Source organism: Vigna umbellata, chromosome 1, assembly GCF_029865625.1.
Source record: "Vigna umbellata cultivar VRB3 chromosome 1, Vumbellata_1.0, whole genome shotgun sequence".
NCBI classification, from domain to species: Eukaryota; Viridiplantae; Streptophyta; class Magnoliopsida; order Fabales; family Fabaceae; genus Vigna; species Vigna umbellata.
The window spans coordinates 97,882,108-97,905,064 of NC_142165.1; the positions used below are offsets into that span (position 1 = coordinate 97,882,108).

Consider the following 22,957-nt stretch of genomic DNA (forward strand, 5'->3'; position numbering starts at 1 on the left):
ATTGTCCTCCGCGTAATAACATTACACTCACCATGTCGCAATCACAAACCGTAACACGGGAGCGGGGCCCGTTGATCTCTTCGCCTCCCCGTTATATATTTTCTACAGTGGGCCCCTACTCTGCTCCACCACCTCCATCTCAGAATGGTGACGTGGACCGCTTCATCAAACTGTAACTACTAGAGCCTTAAACGCCCACGTTTTTAGTTTTCGTCTTTTTAGGTTTCCTTTCAACGCAAAATCCACCTTTTATCTTATTGGATTCTTAAAATAAATATTTTTGAAAAATCCTTTTACCTAAATTGGGAACATTATCATAGGCGAAATCACATATTCTGCATCTTCTTCCTTTTTTTTTCAATCATAAAAAAAGACTGACAGAATTTAAAAATAATAATTATAAGTAGAACATAGTATTTTCATGTTTGCATTAAAAAAACAAATTAAACTTTTTCTTACAATTAAAAATAATTATCGAACATAAACATTAAAAATCCTAACTAAATATATAAAAAGTAGTTATAAAAAATAATCATTTTTACATTTTTATGATAATAAGTATTAAAAAATTAAATTAAATTTTTTCTTACAGTTAAAACAATTATAAAATCTAAACATTAAAAATTGTAACAAAATATATTAAAAGTAGTTTTAAAAAGTAAGCCATTTTTTTATTAATTTTTATAATTGCATTGATAAAAATATTTTCAATCGTTATCTGAAAAGCTACTTAAAAAAGATAGATAGGACAAAGAATACGACGGGTACCAGTTAAACAACTAAAAATATAATATTATAGTTAACTGTTATAGACTGTGTATAATATTTTATTATAATAAAAATCAATTATCATATATTAAAGATATGATCTAAGTAAATGGGTACATAGATAAATAGTGACGGATAAATTGATTAAATAATTATTAAAGATCATAAATAAGATGGATTTTTTTCTAATTATTTATTAGTTGGAACATATTTTAAGTTATCTTTCACCGTTTTTTAAAATATATAAGAGGTTGTGTGTGTAAACATGGACATGTGTATAGATAAAAAGTAACTATTAATAAATAATATTATTATTGATATTTTTTATAAATATTTAATTTAGTTTAAATATTAAGTTACAAAATTTACAAGATAAATAATAAAATACAATATATTAACAGGAATAAAATTGATAATTAATTGATACTCATTATATATAATATAAGTGGATGGTAGTTTTATTTTATTAAGTTGATTTTTTATTATCAAGTTAAATTTAAAATATTTTTAGTCATTAAAACTATAACTTAACTCATGAAAATTTACTTATCCTTTCTCACCAAGATCATTGCGTTCAGTTGAAAAATACCACCCTCCAAATACAATGTTCCTTTCTACCGTACTTTGTTATCTTCCGATTCAATACAACACAACATATTGGATGCAGCAAAAGGATCTACAAAATTATTTAAAAGATTTAAATTAAAGATCCTTATGCATGTGCATGATGACTTTAGAATCCCTCCATTTATTTTTGCATGAGGTACATGTATTAGCTTGACTTTTTCGATATAGTATTTCTAGAAAACAAAGTATTTGTTGCTCATGAATGTAATTTCATTTGACTACATATACAACAAATAAATATTCTATACTTTTTGCACCATTTGCTAAGAGTAAAACATCATAATGAATGTGTTACATTTGGATCAGCTTTTGGCATATGGGAAAGTTAAATATCTTATTTGGTTGTTTGAAAGAAAAAAAAATTCAAAACAATGAGAAGCGTAACCCAAATATTGTTATGATTGATCAAGATCATGCCATGAAAGTCTTATAAAATAAAGCGCTAATCGCAAAAGCTACGTTGCTAATTTTAAAACCTTTGCTTCACCCTTGTTTCAATTGTTCCTAGATTTTTTTTTCCTTCTTCCACATGTTGTGATGATTGTGAACAATGAGTTGATGTTGATTTTTCTTCAGTATAGGTAGAAATTTTTTACCAATTATAAATCACTTGACCATCTATAGATGCTTAATGTTCTCTCCAAAATCACTCAATTACATTTTTTTTATCTTTCCTTTTTATATCTCTTTGATTTTCTTGTCTTCTTTTTATTATCACGAGTAAATTTACTCTCTAAAAAGAGTTTATCTGGTTAGAGTGTGAGAATCTCAGAAAATTCGAGAAGTTCCTTTTGTATTTTAGAAAACTTGTGCAATACATTGAAGACAAGTCTTTAAAGATGGTGAAATCCGTATCTCATTAATCAAGTTTTGTTTGTATTTTTGTCAACATTTACAACAATCTTAACGACTTGTGGCTCACATCAACAACACAAATCCAGATAATAAAAACATTGTTTTCGGAACTCACGATCTTTGTAAAACTGTTCCCGGATGTGTCAAAAATTGAGGTCTTTTCTAGACAGGACTTTTGGCGCAGACAAGAATGTGTGTCTATCCTATTAGACATGTGTGGAGTTGTTACTACTCTCTCATCTTCAAAACCCGACTCCAGTATCCTTTCAAAACAAGTTGAAGATTGGATTCATGCGAACAAGGTATGTTGACACACTTTACTTAGTACATTGTCTAATGACTTGTTCGATTGTATTGTTCTAATAAGGAAGCGAAAGATATTCGTGATTTGTTCTCAAATATACTGTCGAATATGTCGTTAGACAAAGATTCGTCATAGGGAACTACTACTGTTGGGATACTAATGAGTATAAGAACATAAAGACTTAAATCAATGAGTATCATAAGTTGCTTGAAGATGTCAAAGTAGAAACCATAATTCTACCAAATGAGTTTCTTTTAGAACTTATAATCGAGAAATTGTCGTCATCCTTGACTAATTACAAACAATAACTAAAACACAAACATAAGCAAATATCATTTCCAAAACTTATTACACATATTATCATTAAAGATACCAAGAAGGAATGTGTTACTACAGTAGCTAAAGCTTTATCCGTGAAAGCATATATAATATAAAACAAATCTGCTTCAAAAAGATACAAAAACAAACCTGGTCACAAAAAGGAAAACAATTTTTGAATTTCCCTTTCTAATGGATCTAACCCCACCTTTAAGAACGAGGGAAATTGCTTTGTATATGGAAATTCATACTATCATGTACCATAGTGCGGGTATAGAGCAAAAAATGACAATCCTCCTAAGGCAAATATAGATTAAGGGGGATATATTGTTGTTGTGATAGTTTCATAAATAAATTTGTTTACCAATGTGAGCAAGTGAGTAGTAAACTCTAGTGCTACCAAAAACATTTGTGCAAACAAAAATGCTTTTACCTCCTATAGTAGTGTAGAGATGGAGAATAACACATTTATTTTAATGATTCTAGGACAACTCTTGTCCTAAGAAAAAAAGGTTATTCTAAAGCTCTCGAATGGGAAGACTTTGTCTTTGAGAGGTGTATTACATGTGTTTTTTATTATAGTTAATTTAATATCTGTAACATTATTGGTAAAAAATTGGGTTAAATTGTCATTTGAATTTGACAAGATTGTTATAAAAAAAATGATAATATTTTTGTGAAAAGAAGATATTTTGATCAAGGTCTTTTTGTACTTACTATTTTCGAAATTATTAATGAATTTTGTTCTTTTGCTAATATTATTAGTTCTGATGTATGAATTCGTTGATATGTTAAATTATGTTAACTTATTTAAAACAAATCATATATATTTGGTAAAGTTTATTTTATAACTTTTATAGATAATTATTCTATACATCAAAATGTACTTAATTAAACAGTGAAGTCTTAACGTGTTTTTAACTTCAATCTTAAACATTATTCAGCCTTATTCTATCTACTGTGATGCGTATAAACAATTTTCATTACCTGTTTACTAGACTTTCATCACCCTTTAGGTATTTTTTTCAAGTATTCAATTATATACATATTGCGTATTATATAAATATAAATATTAATTACATTTAATTTAATTAAATGTACACAGCAAAGCATAGCGTATGCCAAACGCAGGAAGCTTACGTACATTTCTCCCGCTTGAAGGTCGTTTGAAAATCCGTTACCGCCAATTGCCCCGGGTAAAAGGATCCGATTGTATTTGAACCGTTGTCCAGGGGCTCCACCGCCAGATACATTTGGGCTTATCGGGTCAAATAACCCGATCACTTCCCATTTTTACCATCCCTGACCGTTATCCACAAAGAGCACCACGTGGCGTTTCCTCAATTCTGTTACCATCGTCAACCTCAGTCTCCTCTCTCCAACTTCTTCCACCTCCATTTTCCATTCTAGCACAGCTCTCGTCGACATGAACACGCCGCCACGTAACTGTTTTCCCAACTAAGTTCAACGACCGCGTCGCAGAAAATGACCCTTTCCCTTTCACCTCCTCTCTCTGTGCCCAGCCCTTCACCTTTCTCTCCCGCGCTCCTCAACCCAACCGCCACCCTCCGCCAACTATTATTCGCAACTTCCCCCAAACGCCTTTTCCAGTTCCAATCACGCGCCACCAAGTTCAAGGAGCTCATCCCCATAAATCCCTCCTTGACGGTGGAGAAGGGAAAGTACAGCTACGATGTGGAAACCCTAATCAACCGCCTCACCGCGCTGCCGCCTCGTGGGAGCATTGCGCGGTGCCTCGACCCCTTCAAAAACAAGCTCTCCCTCAACGACTTCGCCCTCGTGTTCAAGGAATTCGCGCAGCGCGGCGATTGGCAACGCTCGCTGCGTCTCTTCAAGTACATGCAGCGCCAGTTGTGGTGTAAGCCCAACGAGCACATATACACCATCATGATAACGCTCTTGGGCCGCGAAAGCTTGCTAGACAAGTGTCGTGAGGTGTTCGACGAAATGCCAAGCAATGGCGTCGCTCGCACCGTCTACGCTTACACCGCCATCATCAACGCCTATGGCCGTAACGGCCAGTTCCAGGCCTCGCTCGAACTCCTCGATGCAATGAAGCAGGAGAGGGTTTCGCCGAGTATTTTAACTTACAACACTGTGATTAATGCTTGTGCTAGGGGTGGGCTGGATTGGGAGGGGTTGTTAGGATTGTTTGCTGAAATGAGACATGAAGGGATTCAACCTGATGTTATCACTTATAATACTTTGCTTTGTGCTTGTGCTAATAGAGGGTTGGGTGATGAGGCTGAAATGGTGTTTAGGACCATGAATGAAAGTGGAATAGTTCCAGATATTAATACTTATAGTTATCTTGTTCAGACGTTTGGGAAGTTGAATAGGTTAGAGAAGGTTTCGGATCTTCTCAGGGAGATGGAATCTGGGGGTAATTTGCCGGATATTACTTCTTATAATGTGTTATTACAGGCTTATGCTGAATTAGGATCTATCAAAGAGGCGATGGGCGTGTTTAGGCAGATGCAGGCTGCAGGGTGTGTGCCGAATGCGGCCACGTATAGTATATTATTGAATTTGTATGGGAAGCATGGGAGGTATGATGATGTCCGTGAACTTTTTCTTGAGATGAAAGTAAGTAACACGGATCCTGATGTGGGTACCTATAATATTCTCATACAGGTCTTTGGGGAGGGAGGGTACTTCAAGGAGGTGGTCACTTTATTTCATGACATGGTGGAGGAAAATATTGAGCCCAACATGGAGACTTACGAGGGCTTGATATTTGCTTGTGGGAAGGGTGGACTTTATGAAGATGCCAAGAAAATTTTACTTCATATGAATGAGAAAGGAATAGTGCCGACTTCCAAGGCTTACACTGGGGTGATTGAAGCATTTGGGCAGGCTGCACTGTATGAAGAGGCTCTTGTTGCATTTAACACTATGAAAGAAGTTGGAAGCAACCCAAACCTTGAGACCTATAATTCGTTTGTTCATGCATATGCAAGGGGGGGATTGTACAAAGAAGCGGAAGCAGTTTTATCCTGGTTGAACGAATCAGGTTTAAAACGGGATGCGCATTCATTCAACGGCCTGATTGAAGCTTTTAGGCAAGCAGGTCAGTATGAAGAGGCTGTAAAAGCTCATGTTGAAATGGAAAAAGCAAATTGTGAACCTAATGAGCTGACACTTGAAGCTGTGTTAAGTGTATACTGCACTGCTGGGCTTGTTGACGAGAGTGAGGAGCAGTTCCAAGAAATCAAAGCTTCAGGATTACTGCCCAGTGTCATGTGCTACTGCATGATGCTAGCTCTTTATGCAAAGAATGACAGGTCAGATTTCTTTTGGTAATATTGCTGTGTTTTTTTTTCTATTATTTTAGCTGTGCTACTTTCTGATCTGAGGTTGAAGTTATAATGATTTGGTGGTTACAAATACCAATCGATGATCTCAAGCATGCTACACTTATAGGATTGTGTAAATAGTTGAATTCAATATTTTGGACAAAATAACAGTTGAGTTGTGATGATTCTAATTCCAGTACATTATGTTATTTGTTTGTGGAATTGGAATAAGGTTAAGGTGTGGCTCATTATCAGAGCGTTAAGGTGTGGCTCCTTTTTCTCTTTTTCTGAATATAGGAATATTAAATAAGCCCATGAGACCAATACCAGATGCAACTAACACGAAATCACACAGTTGGATAGTCTTAACCTTCGCTAAATTATGAATAAGTCTTGAGGTTCTATTCCATACAATTTTCTAACATGATTAATTTATTTTCCAACAATCCTTTTAGATTTTTGGCGACAGTTTGCATCTCTTCTGATAGAAACTTCCAAAGTTGACCAGCATTATAGGAGGAAAAGTTTCCATTGACAGAAAAGAGTAGAGATTATTGCAGGACATTCGAGAGGCTTGGACTCTCCCATAGTAATCTGAATTTTCTCTATCAAATCAGATGATAAAATCTCCCTCTCAACACCTTTACTTATTTGTAAACAACTTTCCTTATTTCTCTAATTCACCTGTCCCCCAACCCAACTAACTAACCAATTATTCTACTAATTAACTATGGGGATTACTTGTGAATACTCTCTTCACCCTCCTAAAGTTGCTATCGGGCTCCAGCCATTGGAAGCTTGATGACCATGCCAACCACAATTCTGTAGTCCTAAAATAACTTTGATCTTGATCAAACACAAATACGCAAGTATGTTCATTCAATCATTTTTGTCCCAAAATACTGAAAACGGGTCTATTTCTCCAGGGTCAAACTCTAATTTGTAAGTGTGCTTGTTCTCTTCAGGTGCTCTGTCTTCTGCTCTCTTTTTGGCCTTGAAACCTAGTGTTAATGCTTCTGAAACTTTGCTGTCATCCTCTCTTTTGTTGGGTACAGTTGTTTGATAAGAAAAATTAGCCTTTAACAATTTCTCTTTTCCTCCATCTCTAAGACCCATTTCCTGTCTCTTCTCATTGGGACTATTCCATCAGTTGTGGGGAAGAATTTTGCTTTAGCAGTCTTGGACTGATCCATTAGGTAAACAGATTGAATAGCCCTTATATCTCACCTGCAATGTTTCTAATTTGATGATTCAGACCTTGGCCTCCCTTTCCTTTGGCAGTTAGACTGATCTACATTTGAGTTGGGTCCGGTAGTCCCACGTCATCTCTGCATGTTGACTTTTCCCTATGCTTGTTGCAGTTCTGGAATTCAGGAACAATACTCATTTTCATTGGTGCCTCTAACTCCAACATATAATTAGCCACCATCTGAACATCAAGGGATGATGGTTCTGGGTGGGGCAAGCTTAACCAAGCAGTTCCATAATTTAACCATTGTTGATGATCCACCTCTGTCCTGGCTCTAGTAAGAACCCAAATGTTGTGGCTATTCTATCAATGACGATTGATTGATAATAAAACCCATAACCCTCTCCACGGCAGTCACTTGTCCTTCCGACCTCTGCTTGTTTATGTGGCCATCCACTTGGATTGTTTTCCCTTCCATTCGTCTCCACTGATTGGCCCATTAGCCTCTCCCATTTGTTTCTAGTTTGTTACCTCCTCCTTCCTTCAGGAATCATCTTCCTTTAATCTTCTCGCAACAAAGATCCTTCAGGTATGAGTTGCACTAAGTTCATTGCTGCTGATAGTGATCCATTAGAGGGCAGTTTCAACCCTGTCCTCATGTCTTACTTGGTCAAACCTATCTTGAATTGTTCCTTGTATTCTTGTTGGGAGACGTCTTGCCTCAGATCCAACAGATTTCATCAGGGTTCTGGATCCTGGATGGTTGAAACCTCCTTATTTAAGCAATCTTGAATGCTGCCCATTTTGACTTGCAGGTCTAGAATTTTGAAAGTTACAACCAAGTCAAAGTGTGCCCCTCTGTGGCTGCTTCCACCTGCTGCACTCGCTTCCATGTCTACTTCAACTTAAAATATCAAATATCTTTACATTCTGGTGGACCCACCCATAGGTGTTCTCCAGAGAACAGAGGGATCTCCTTTCTTGCTTCCAACAATGCCATTCTTGCTTCCATTTTTGACAATACCCACAGCATAATGAATCTTCCCAAATCACAAGATGAAATCTCCTTCTTAACCCCTGTTCTTGTTTATAAGCCGCATTTCTTTCATTGTCCTTCAACCCATGTGAGTGAATAACTCTTTTAATAACTGTATCTACTGTTTTATTAGTTATGCACATTTTTAAGTCAAGTTATAACCGATGAACAGTTATAAGTGTCGCTGCTAGACAAGTCTAACTGTCACTGTCAGATTGTTATAAATCAATAAAATACATTACTTGTCATCTCTATATTTTATGCCTTTTTGGTAGGCAATTTCACGCATTTGGTGTTAATTGTATGAATTTTATTTTGCTTCATATAGATGATGTGACTTCCCAATAGGCAATTTTGAAATTAAATTATGGCAGCTGGTCCCCTTAAAATGATGATTCGGGAGGACTTCACGGAAAAATATGGTTTTGAATTCAAGCTTTCAAGTCATACATGTTATTTGCATCACTGAAGTCGTCTTAGGGTATCTCCAGTAAAAAACTCAATTAGGCACTTATTTACTACTAGACTTCACACCTTCAGGGTAAAGAGTGTTGAAATGAAATAAAAAAACTTATGGGAGTTTTAAGCACTTTTTATAAGCTTAACCAAAAGCCTACAAAGTGATTATGCGTAAGATAAGCTCGGTAAAACTACTTTCAAGCATACCCTTTGTGAGTAATGTTGTCCTAGTAATGTGAGTGAGTTCGCAAGAATTTGTTTTGGCAATTTAAAATATAAAATTGCCTAAGAGCCTTACACAGTGGCACCAAATTACTTTTGAGGACAACTTGATCATGGGATGAATCCTAGCCGAGCCATTTTACCCACACCAGCATTTCCGTATCCATACTAGGTCACAGGCTACCCTAGTAAGTAACGAAAACAAATAAATAAGGATGTAAAACTAAATATGGATATGAATCATATTTCCAAGTCCAACTAAACATAAATGATATGATGGAACTTTCAACAACTTCCAGGACATTTGTGTGTTTATTAGATAATACTCTTTCTCACTTTATGTTAAATGGGGGAAATTCTTTTTTATTTATTTGCTTTTGCGATTTTCTATCTCTTCTTGTACCAAGTAAAGTCCAAACTCTAAAGCTTTGATTTGACTTTTATCACCTATTAATTGCATTTTATTTCTAATATATTTTAGCTTACCTTTTTAATTTTTTGGACTCAGATTAAATGATGCCTATAATTTAATTGATGAGATGATCAAAATAAGGGCGTCGGATATTCATCAAGTAATTGGACAGATGATCAAGGGAGATTTTGACGACGAGTCTAATTGGCAGATTGTGGAATACGTCTTTGACAAGCTCAGTTCCGAAGGATGTGGGTTGGGGGTGAGGTTCTACAATGCACTGTTAGAAGCTCTTTGGTGGATGTTCCAGCGAGAAAGGGCTGCTAGAGTGCTCGATGAAGCATCAAAGCGAGGGCTGTTCCCTGAACTTTTTCGTAAAAGTAAACTTGTATGGTCTGTGGACGTACACAGGTATAGTGGCAATAAATTCTTTTTAAACATTTGTTATTTAATAAATGAAAACATACAACCCCCCCCCCCCCCAGCGTTGAGGCATTGCCCTCAGCTTTCAATTCAAGCGATTCTGCAATTAGCCATTATAGTTTCTGAGGTCTCCATTGCTAATTTATGTTCATGTAGAATTGTTAACTTTTGGAGATTTCAGTACTTAATTATGATTTTTTTCTAAATTACCAACGGACAAATTGTTAGTTTATGGAATTTAAGCGTGAGAATGATAATGCAGTTGAAACGATAACAGGACAGGTAAATGTAACCATTAAAGCCTTTCTCAATTTTCAAGAGACAGTAATTGAAATTGAAAGTTGAGAACTACATTTTTCTTAGCCTCCAAAATTTAGGTTTTATGCATTTTTATATTCAACGGATTGTGTAAAATCTAAGACTTTATTTTCTTGCAGAATGTCAGAAGGTGCTGCATTAACAGCACTATCAGTTTGGCTGAACAATATACAGGAAATGTTCTTGAATAGCGAGCATCTTCCTGTGATTGCAACTGTTGTTGTTGTGTAAGTTGCTCGTCTCTAATAACTTATTATCTGCACCGCACACGAGTTAAGCTTTTTTTATCAGAAAAAAGGTGCTATATCCGGTACATGGAGTTTAGGTTAACGGTTAGCTCTTCTAACGTTGATATGTTTTGTTTTCCATTTAATCAGTCGGGGTGAGATGGAGAAAACCACAGATGCCCAAGATTTCCCTATCGCAAAGGCTGCCATGTCATTCTTGCAGGATAATATCCCATCATCATCCTTTACTTTCCCTGAATGGAACAAAGGTCGCATTGTTTGTCAGCAGTCACAACTAAGACAAATTCTGACTGGCACTGAATCGTCTTCTAGTAAGAAAAAAATGGATAAATTAATATCTTTGAGTAATACCCCATTGACTACTGCTGGTGCTATAGCATCCAAACCTGATGGTAAAGCTAACGATGTTGATTCTAGAACCGATAGTACGAGAACTGAGCTTCTAACCAGTGCAGTTTAAATTAGAGAATACAGAATTTCAATTCATCACATTCCCATGCCCTGTTTTGGTCGATTGAAATTAAGATAGTTTGGGGCACGTATTTGTTTCACTTGCACTATATATTCCCAAGTGGTCGGCTTTCAGGTCCCCAAAATTTTGGTATATATATATATATATTCTCCAGGTATTCATCTCAGTACTTGTCTTTAGCCACCAACATATAGTTTTACAGGATGCAAAAATTTAAAGGCCATTGGCAGGTTGGGTTCACTGCTTTGGTCTGTACTGATAACCTGGTGAGTCAAAGATGGAGTGGCCGCTGACCCTTTTTTTTTTCAGTTGAAAATAAAAATTATTTTGAAAAATTGATTTTTTTTTATTATGTCATCTTAAGATTACAGATATTGTGAACTAATTGTTAGCTATTAGTTATAAAGAAAGAATTTGATGTATAAAAATAATGATTTTTAAATTTATTTGATGAGATATTAATTAATTAATTATAAATTAAAAAAATAATACATTTTTAATATGTATATAAAATAAAAAATAATAAAATTATAAAGCTTTTTCATAGTGTATTTATTCTGCTGTTGACCTATTTTGTCATCTTAGCAAATAAACACATAATTTTTACGATAGTTTTGTTAAATATGAGTTTTTTTAATATATCTGGTCAGTTATAACTTAATTCACTGTATCTGGTTTCTCGATTATGCTTAGGGGCAGAAAAAAACCGAGTTTTTTTGTGGATATTTTATTTGCTCCTAAATTCGTTTGTGACAAACGATTTCAATGTTAGGAGGGGGAAATCGCACCTGTGATAACATCCATTTCAAAACCAGACCTCAAAACAACTCATTCGGCCACCAGCAATCAACAACTCTTGAGCCTGAAATTTTTGTGACGCTACTTTCGGCCAGCATGATCAACGAAGGTAATTATTCTTATAACTTTGTGTGTCACATCCAACATATAACTATTTGCTTTAGACTGACAACAGAGTCTGCTCAATGAGCTCACTGCATAATTATTTAAGTTATAATTCAAATTATGAAACCACAAAGTGTTTATTTTAATAAATAAAATTAAAAAAAAACTACTCAAATAATTAAAATTTTCCTCCTTAGTCAGAAATCGGTTTTAAATAAAATTTTCAAACCTTGCCATAATCATACATTTCCTGTTTCTCTTACGTATGTTTCATGTAAAGCTCGGCAGAGCGATCTGACATGAGAATGAAAATGAGTAGTTAAGAAAGTGAAGTAAGATCTTACATGAGATTTGGGGTTTAATATGAGAGAAGATGTTTGCGTTGAGTGAATGAGAAAACCATGAGAATAAGTAAATTTGTAGCGTGAAACGTACAATTGTGGGAAAATATTGGACAAAAGCATTACTTTTTCAATCTTCATTTGCACAGTACAATATATGATGTGTTAAAGTAGGATTGGAGTGGATGGCCCATAGTAGACTTTTAACTTCCTCCGTTGCTTAATTTCTAATTACATCATTTTCTTTTAAAAATCAAATCTTTCACTTAGGTAGATATATTGTTGTAATGTCTTACATGATGTGTGATGAGAGCCATTTGAATTTTCCTCCCTTCATTTTAAATTTAGATGCCTTCTGCAGCTGATAGAGACCTTTATACTTCCTTTAATTAAGACTGAAATAAGGATAAAAAAATATATTATTTGCATAGAAAAAAACAAGTAGGGAAGAAATAGAGTTTTCTTTTTTTATATATATAATTCTTCAAGATTCTTTAAGGAGAAAATAGATGAAATTGTGCAAAGTAAATGTACGGTGATGATGGTGCAAGAGGTTTTATACATAATCGTTTGAAGAGTGAGGATCTGAGATTGTAGCTGTCATTGACCTGCTTTATACCTTTTCTTAAGCAACTTTAGTTCAAACTCAAAAGGGAAACAAAGTGATTAAGGCTACGTGACACCCACCTTACTGCATTTTTCTCTTTACCTTTTTCTCTCAAACAAACAAAAACAATGAATCATCTATATACTTCACCGCTACCTACTACGTTTACAACTTTTTCATACAAAAAATCTCAAATATTAAACCACTTTTATTTTATTGCTCAAGTTATATTGTAAAAAAATTAATTGAATGAAAATGAAAAATCATGATATATAATATAAATGATTTTATCGATATTCAAATATATACATAAAATGAATAGGGTAAAAAATTGCTTCTTATAATTTTGGTGAATGTTTATAAGACACACTTGATGAGATTAAGACGGGAAATAAAAATGGTTATATGCTCAACTATACAACATTGTTTATATATTCAAACTATGAAACTTTTAGTAAGATAACATGTTCCACTAAAATTAAATAAAAAAAAAACTCCACATTTTTCCCGATTTTAAATGTTACGTCAATTTTAATGGAATCAAACATCAATTTCTATTTATTTATTTTTATTTGTTAACAAGTTAATATTAATTTGGCCACTGTTTTTATTCTAGTAACTATTGTAGTATGCAAATGTTGTATTAGAGTGTATAATGATAAATTAAAAGATTAATATATTTTTAGTTTTTAAATTTTAATAATTTTTTTTTAAATTTTAACATCTTTTAATTTTTAAATTTTGAAAATAAATAGATATAATCATTTCAATCTAATTACAATCTAATTACGTTAAAAAAAATTAATGTATAAACACTATTTTACACTATTTTTCATTAATTTGAAAACATAATTAAATTAAAAAATCTATATTCATTATTTTTAAAATTTAAATATTAAAATGTATCAAAATTCTATAGAAAATGAATTTTAATTTCACAACAAATTTTAATCTCTTAAAAACATTTAATCTATATTAATTAAAGAATTACATGGAAGAAATATGTTTATGAAATAAACAAAAAATCAGTAAATTTGATAGGAAATTTTGATTTGATACTTACTGTCTTTTGATCCTTTGTTATTTGACATGCTCTTTATTTAATGTTATTTGTATAAAATTAAGATGATTTTTACAAGATGATGCCACTTCGATTTTTCTTCCCATAACTCGGTCCTGTCCTTAGTTTTCAGTGTCTGAATCGTCTTTGTTCAATAAGAGAGAGAGAGAGAATAAGTATTTAAAGAGGCACTCTGGTCAACTTGGTACAGTAATAAGTATGTTTTAATTAGTTTAAGGTTTAGTCATCTCATAATATAATTATTGATTTAAACATATAATTAAGACTTTAATTACAGTTTTGTATTTTCTCGCCAATATATATCACTATAATAAATAAATATTTATACCATTATATAAGAAATAAAATCGATTAACTAAAAAAGTAAAAATAAATAAAATAAAACTAACATTCAAAATTATATGATAAATTATTAACATCAAATTTCGTTTTTTGTATATTATTATTTTTATTATCAATATTATCGCTTATTAAAATAATATTCTTTTAATTGTTTTTACTTATTTATTATTATTAGCATGTGAAAAATAAAAAAAACATAAAAAAGTAATGGAAAAGATGACAACAAATCGAAACTGACAAAAAAGTGTCCGTCTGTCTACTCACGGGTCTGATACAAGTCTCTATGTCAATGTTTAATAAAAAAAGAAATTTACGTCTATATTTTATATATTTATTTTAATTGAAATTTAAATTATAAAAATATAAATGCAAATTGTTTAGATACTAAACGGAGTATTTCATTCTACATTTTCAACTCATCCTACACCTTCAAAAATTCCACATTTAATTTTTTCGTATCTCATCCTGTACTTCCAATTTTTTCAAAACTTTATTTTTAACTTTAATAAATATTTTTCATTTTCTTTTCTTTTTTATTAAAAACAATCTTCACTATTTTAATAATAATTTAATTTAATTTAATTTAAAATTTAAATATTATTTAAAATAATTTTGTATTTTAATAATTATTAAAATATAATTTATATTATAATAATAGTTATATTAAAAACATAAAAATAAAATAAAAATAATAATAATAATAATAAATAATAATAATAAATTTGATTTAATATATTCAAATATATTAAATTATAATAAAATATTAAAATAAATTAAATAATTATTAAATTTTAAATAAAAATAAAAATTTTAAAAAACTTATTTATATATTAAAATCTATAAAAATATGTTAACCCTTTTGCTTTTTATTTAAAATTTAATAAATATTAAACTTAAATAAAAATTATAATATTATTTATTATATTTTTATATTTTAATAATTAATAAAATATAATTTATATTTTTAAAATAATTTTATTAAGAAAATTGAAAAAATAATAACTAAAATAAAAATAAAAATGAAAATAAAAATAATACTTAAAATTATATTTAATATATTTAATATATTAAATTATATTAAAATATTAAATTAAATTTAATAATTATTAAAATTTTAAAAAAACAAAATTTGTTAATCGGATATGGATATGCGACGTATCCGATAAATAATGGTTTTTAAAGTTTTATTTTATATATAAATTTTAATAATTATTTAATTTAATTTAATATTTTAATATAATTTAATATATTTAAATATTTTATTTAATATAATTTTATTTGTTATTTGATAAATAATTGTTTTAAAATTTTGTTTATTATTTAAATTTTAATAATTATTTAATTTAATTTAATATTTTAATATAATTTAATATATTTGAATATATTAAATACTTTATTTAATATATTTTTATTTTTTTGTTATTATTTTTATTTTAATTATTTTATTTTTATATTTTTAATATAACTATTATTATAATATAAATTATATTTTAATAATTATTAAAATATAAAATTATATTAAATAATATTAGAATTTTAAATTTAATTATTATTAAGGTGGGGTAGAGTTTTTTAACAAGAAAAAGAAAATAAAATAAAAATATATTTATTAAAATTAAAAATAAATTTTTTTATAAAGTTAAAAGTGTAGGATAATGATGAGATGTCAGAAAGATAAAAGTAAAATTTTTGAAAGTGCAGGATGGGATCTTGGAGGTATAGGATGAAACACTCAAAACTAAAACCCCTTCGTCGTGTTGTTGTGTTATGTATTCTCTTTTTTTTTTTTTATGTTTTTTAAAAGTATAAAAGCATCATCCACCTTTTCCACTGTGTATATATGACTAACTTCTTACAACATTTTTGCGTTAGAGTGGAAAATATTATGAGTAAGTAATTTTTTTATTATTATTTGGTTTAATGTCTCGACAGGTTCCTATTTTCAGCGTGAATCTCAAATAGGTCCCTTTTCTTTTCGGCGTCTCAATTGGATCCTTATTTTTGTAAAATTGAAGCAATTAGGGGTCTGCCGTCTGCCGTCAAATTGGGGTCTGCCGTCAAATTGAACAAACGCCGTTAAGGAAAGTATTACGTGGCATGCTGACGGTGTAGTTTTAATTTACGTGGCATTAAAAACGTGTGTCAATTATATTTTTTTAATTTTTGAATTAGAAAATTAAATGTACATAGTCGAGTTTCTACGCTCCGTTCCCAATTCCTTCACTCAGTCCTTCTGGCCCCTTTCAACGCCGATTCCGTGACCTCTTTTTTCGTCGATTTCACCGGCTACGTCTCCAAGGCCGCGCAAGTGTCGCTGGATTTTGCCGAGGAGCTCACTGCCTTCGCTGGCGAAGTAATCATTTCCGCGACCGGCGAACCTCGCTCCAGCATTGCTAGGGCTTTCTTGGCCGGTGTGTCGCAGAACTATATCCCAATTTCGTCGTCCGATGCCAACAGATTGGTCCAGTGCTGATCTATTGGCTTTGAATTTGGGTTTAAATGATGGTAATCTTGGACCAATCTCGTCTACCCAGCAAGTTATTTCCTTCGAGGAAGAGTCTGTGGAGTTCTTGGAGAGGCAGGAGACAACTTTTAACTTGATTGCTCACGTGCTGGAAAATGTCCACATTGAGTCCGGACTTTTGGAGCAGGTTAGGTTAATTGGGAAGAAGCAGCCCTATTCTGTGTTTCGTGGCAAGGGTTTTCATTTGGGGTTTTTGAGTTCTCTGTTTTCGTGTGTGGCCCGCGAATTGGGGGTGGTAGTTTTTGATTCCCTTTCTGCAGATTGTAAAACGATTTGGAATTCAACTGTTGCAATTTTGGGGTTAGGTTATGAAATTGGATTTGGAAATTTCTTTGAAGGGCTTGAATTGGAAAATTATTGGGGTTTCTTTTTCTCTCCCACGAACCCTAATTTGGAGTCCAATTTTTTTCCCTAATCTGATTTCGATTTCTCAGTTGCAGCTGCACATAATTTTTTTTCCCAGTTTGTCCTTAAGTTACATGATTTAACATCTGTGCAATCCATTTTTTAATAAAAAAATCAATTCATACTCGTTTTTTTAATGTCAGGTGTGATTAATCAATACAGTCATCATGCCACCAAACCCAAACTTAACGGCCGTTTGTTCAATTTGACGGCAAACCCCTAATTGTTATAATTTTACACAAAAAAGGATCCAATTGAAACGCCGAAAAGAAAAGGGACCTATTTGAGATTCACGCCGAAAATAAGGACCTACCGAGACATTAAACCTTATTATTTCTCTGTTTTTCAATTAAACGACAATGTTTGATTCCTTTGTCTTCTATGATATCTTCTCCCTAATCCCAGTCTGTAGCAAACTCACTCTAAAAGAGAAAAGAAGAAAAGTGAAATAAAGAAGTTGCAAATTGCAATGTTTATTCTATGTGCGAGCATAGACCAGTTTCCCTGGTTTCGCTCATTTTCTTTGTATCTAAGAAACCTTAGACATTCATCATATCATGTTTGTAATATCATCCTAAATTCTGTCAAGCAACCAGGAAAAGGCAGTATTTGTGAATTTAGGTATTGAAGTATCAAAATACTTATTTTATAATTTTATTTAACTTTATGCTCTTATATATTGTTATACTTTTATTTAAAAAATATTCTTTTCTTACTAAGATTATTTTAGTTGAATTTTGATACAATTTTTTATATTATTCTTTACCATTCAATTTATTTTTAAACATTATACTCATTTACTAAATTTTATACCGGTTTAATTATAGTTTTGATTTGGAGATTTGTTCCATTTTGAAAAACTTACAACTAAATTAAATAAAAATATATATATCAATATTAAATTAAAATCAAAACAATAGCATTTCACACTCTTACTGTTTTATGTGATATTAATAATGTCACGTGTAACACTAAAAACCTAACTCTGACAAAAAAAAAATCTTAAAAAAAATATTATCTTTTTTATTAAAGTCATACGTTTACACAAAATAACATGCCTTTAACGTTTTTAGTAATTTTTTCAAAAGAACTTAATTAATACATTTTTAAAAAAATTAAAACATTTTAAAAACGGGACCAAACTGGGAAGCTTTTCTAAGACAAAAAAAAAATTAAGCCTTGACCCTTAACCAAAATATATACAAATAAAGTAAGTAAATTTTATAAAAGAGCTTATAAAGTAACATATTTCTTTAAAATTTTTGAACTAAAAGTGATTATTACATTTTAATTTTGAATTAAATATTAACTTAGTTAGTACTTTTTTCAAACAAATTTATTTGTTATTTCATTTCTAAATAAATAAAGAGAACAATATAAAAAAAATTGGACTAAAAATTAAATGGTCAAGTTAGCTAAAATGTTTACATATTCATGAATATGTTAAATAAATTATCGGGTTAACTCAAAAACTACATATCAATTTTTTTTTCAGCTTGACTATTTGTAGAATAAAATAATAAATCTAATTTTTCAAAGTTATTTTAAAAATAGAATACATGAAGAAAAAAAACTAGTGTCGCACTCAATCTTGACAATTGATTCATTACAGTATTTCTTATTTGTTTGACATGCTTCACATGCAAGTGGATCTTAATATAAAGTTAAAATAGAAAGTGCATTAGTCAATATGTCCTTAATATATATTAAACAATCTTTTAATAAATCTTGTTTGATTTAAATTGAATTCTAATGCAAGCACATACTCTACTTTCTTGACAATTTTTCTCAAAATTCTTCCACTGATATTCCCCAAAATGTATTATTTCTTATTTTCAATATCTATATCCTCATGTTTTCAATAAAATTTCGGTTTTATCTCCACTTGACATAGTCCCTCTTGGGTGTCATTTTAATGTTTTAAATGTTAAAAAGTAATTATGTTTTGAAATAATAAAATGAGATTAATTGATGAAATAAAATGGCAAATGTACAATCACTTAAAATTATGTTCAATTAACATATTCATTATATGCACATTTTAAAAATTTGTGAGATAAACCAACATTACTAAAAAAAGACTTTTAAGAGTATGTCATTTTAGACTTTTGACATTTGTTGTTTCTGAACAAATGATATCGGTTACAATAGACGTCAATAGACGTCAATTTGTGAGTTTCTTTTTCTTATAAAAAAATACTAATAAAATTATGAAAAATCAATATATAATACAATAATACACCACAAAAAATTTCATAATTTTAGAAGTATTGAAATATAAAAAAAAGGTTAAAAAATACTAATAAAACAGAAAACACACTATATATAAACTATAGATTTTTAAAAATTTCATAACATTAAAAAAGAAATACTTTAAACAATGGTCACTAGCGTATTCTTCGCTTCATTTCTAACAACTTTTACTTTTTAAACATTTTCATTCGAGGTTAATACCGAAAGTTATGACAATTTGAAGTTTAAAAAACTTAAGATTAAACTAAAAATGTAAAATCACAACCTTTATGGCACACAAAAATGGTTAGTGAATCAAAATACTAACCTTAATGAGAAATGTAATAGGAGAGAATGAAAACTTTAGCCAAAACGAGGACCACAATGGAAAAATGGAGTGAAATGAGTTGAAGAACTTATTTATATGAGTTTAACATCGTCCATGCACTTTTGTGGAAGATTTCGCACAGATGTAAAAGAGAAAGATGGGATGCTGATGCTATTTTTTAAATTTTAAAAGAAAAATTGACATTATAAGGTACTTAATGTTTATGGTTTAAGATATCTTGTTTTATGACTTAATGTTATATGATGTTTATTTTCATGTTTAATTATAAAAGTTTTTTTGATACATTATCTTATCTTTTTTGTCTTTTTGTTTTTTTTTGTGATTGATTATTTTAATGTTTGAGCAAATAAATGTATTTTAGTTGGTCCGATGTAAAATAAATGAGATGCTAAAACTTAGATAAAAATTGTTTTGTATGTAAATTTTTTGTTTCATAAGTAAAAATAGAAACTATATCTCTTGTGTGTTTAAATAATACCATCACACAATATAAAAAGTAATTTAGTATAAAATTATAAAGTATCTATTCTTCGTTATCATGACTTTCATTACTATAATAAATTTTAAATTTTAACTAAAGAGTTTATTAAAACAATTATCATCATATAAAATAATTTAAATACGGTAAAAATATATTTTATGATGAGAAGAGAAGCGAGTAATTGAATCTACATACAAACAAACTCAATAATCTACCCATGACTGTCACTATATTCAATAAAATATCCATTCATTTAAAGAAAATATTACAGATGTTCATGACCGTCTCTTGTTCTCTATTGGTAAGTACGTACATCACTTCAAAAATTTATATACATATCTTATCATCTAGTTTAAAAGTTACACTCTACTAACCTTATGTTTGCATCAAATATACTAATTTAGATACCTTATTCCTTTATTGGTACTTTCTTAGTATACCTCCAAATTATATTAAATTTAATATATGGTTAAAAATTCACATTAAGAGATAATTTAAATTTGGAATAAATAAATAGATATAAATACCAACTACCAAGTTTATTTAGATTGTTAAGTTTAACATTGACTTTTTAATTATGCATTATAATTATTTAAAAATAGGATTTATTAATTTTAGAATTTAGTGTCTTATTTTTTGTTAGATTCTTGGTGGATTTTATAAACATTTAATTGAAATGATATAAAAGTAAATATATTTTTATTTTAAATTCATCAAACATATATTCAAATTATTGTTTAGTTTAGAAACTTAAATTTTGTTAATATTTTAGTTAATATATTCAAATTCATCAAAAATAATTAAGTTAAATTAAAATATAGTTGTTAATATTTTAAAACATATTAAAAGGACGTGGACATAGAGTGAATTAGATTTTTGTGAGGGAAAGTTTAGAAAGAAAGAAGTTAAAAGGGAATTAGAAGAATGTTTATAATTTTGAATAAAGTTTTGAGATGTTACTGGAAATAGACATAGAGTGAAGAAACGTGTATGGTATGGGAAGGGAAAGAAGAAAAGAAAGGACAAAATGTGATGGAAAGAGATAATGGAACCCCACAAACCCTTATCCCTTCCTTATCCTCCATTCCCTCTTGCACCCCACCACCTAACCTACCTATCACCATATCATAAAAATCTTCCATAAATTTATATTCTCAATTATATAACACTCATAATGGATATAATGCAATTCCCATCATTATTTTTATAACTATCATACTTAAGGTGGGCATCAGGTGGGTTTAGTTTAATATCCACTTAATATATTGTGTTATTTAAAGTAATAGATAGTTTAAAGACAAGTTGCGGAGAATAGTGTAAGGTTGACCATTGATCTGATTGATGGATGAAGATTTCAGAAATAGCTTTGTTGAATACATGCATGTGGGAATATATAAGATATAAAGTAGTATATGAGCCCATGTGTCCCAGTTCCATCACTCACATTACAAAATGCTTCTACTGTGAATTTGTCACCTACTTCCACACTTATTTCTCCATAATATCTATACTATTCCCTCCTCTCAAATCATATGCTTTATCATTTTCCTTCCTATTAACCTATTTCTAATTCACATAATTTTTTCTTTCTTTCTTTTTATCAATTTTGTTAGAAGTTTCGCGTCAACAAGAAATAGCTAATTATATAAGTAGATACAAAATTTAATCATTTAAAAGACTATATTTATATACTTTTAAAACTCAAAAATCAAACTTAATCAAAATTTAAAACAGAAAATATATTTAATCACATTCTTTATTATATCTCATAATATGCTTCGTATTTACTCCATATGTGGACTAACGTGCAGCCTTTTTAATATAAAATTCTTAAAATACAAAGTTCCTGATCCTAGGTTATTGTAACAATTTTTATATCCACATACTAATTGATGAATTGCTTTTTTTTTTAGCATGTTACTACGACTTTTACTATCTTGACATCCAATTAGTTTACGACATGTGTGGTTGGGAATCAAACCCACGATTTACATTGTCGTGTCTTTTCATAGAATCGATGCCAGTAACAGACCAGTATTGGCTGTAAAGTGTACTCTAATCTTTTATTTCTATCTTATTTGTACCCTATCTTAATATTAAATTTCATTATCAACATTGTACACCAAATACTAATAAACAATCTTTTATTATGCTATAATATATATTTTTTAACATCACACTTGTGATTAAAATTATTTTATTAACATGTAAGATATATAAATGAACTCAACAAACGAAGGGTTTTACTTTATTTTCTATCTTCCTGTATTTCATCAAGCATATATTTATACAAGATGTTTTTAAGCATAATCAAATCATTACAAAAATCTTACATTTTAATTTTACACCATATAGTTCTTCCCAACATTCTTTATATATTCATTCAGTCTGTCATATGTGATAAATGTATTAACTTCAGAAGAATTAGTGGAAAGTCAAGTTTTGTTAATTTTTTTTAAGTTTTTGAAGATAATAAAAAATATGATTAAATATATATTTTTTCTTAGTTGTTAATTAGTAATTTCTCTTTGAATTTTTTATTAAATTTAAGTTTTAACTTTAAAAATGTGTAGACTTAATTATTTTAATTAATTTTTTTTAATTTTAGTTAACATCTAATATTTGAATTCTTTATATAATTTGGTACATTTTACTTCAATATAAATAAAAAATACATTAAATAAATTAGAAAATTTAATTAAAATTTAAAAAATAAAAAATTAA

At 30.0% G+C, this 22,957-nt stretch overlaps 1 protein-coding gene across 1 annotated transcript; it reads left to right on the forward strand.

Annotated features, from left to right (window-relative positions):
- The first annotated feature begins 4,197 nt into the window (after positions 1–4,197).
- Positions 4,198–11,134, forward strand: PTAC2 (plastid transcriptionally active 2). Its single transcript, XM_047299542.2, has 4 exons — positions 4,198–6,177; positions 9,604–9,918; positions 10,368–10,475; positions 10,626–11,134. The coding sequence occupies exons 1-4, from the start codon at positions 4,358–4,360 to the stop codon at positions 10,954–10,956; spliced, it is 2,574 nt and encodes an 857-aa protein (XP_047155498.1). The 5' UTR covers positions 4,198–4,357; the 3' UTR covers positions 10,957–11,134.
- Positions 11,135–22,957: the final 11,823 nt, after the last annotated feature.

Coding starts and splice junctions, on each gene's coding strand:
- PTAC2 (XM_047299542.2), top strand. CDS start 4,358: ATGACCCTTTCCCTTTCACCTCCTCTCTCTGTGCCCAGCCCTTCACCT. Junction 9,919..10,367: donor TGGTCTGTGGACGTACACAG/GTATAGTGGCAA, acceptor ATTTTCTTGCAG/AATGTCAGAAGGTGCTGCAT. Junction 10,476..10,625: donor ATTGCAACTGTTGTTGTTGT/GTAAGTTGCTCG, acceptor CCATTTAATCAG/TCGGGGTGAGATGGAGAAAA.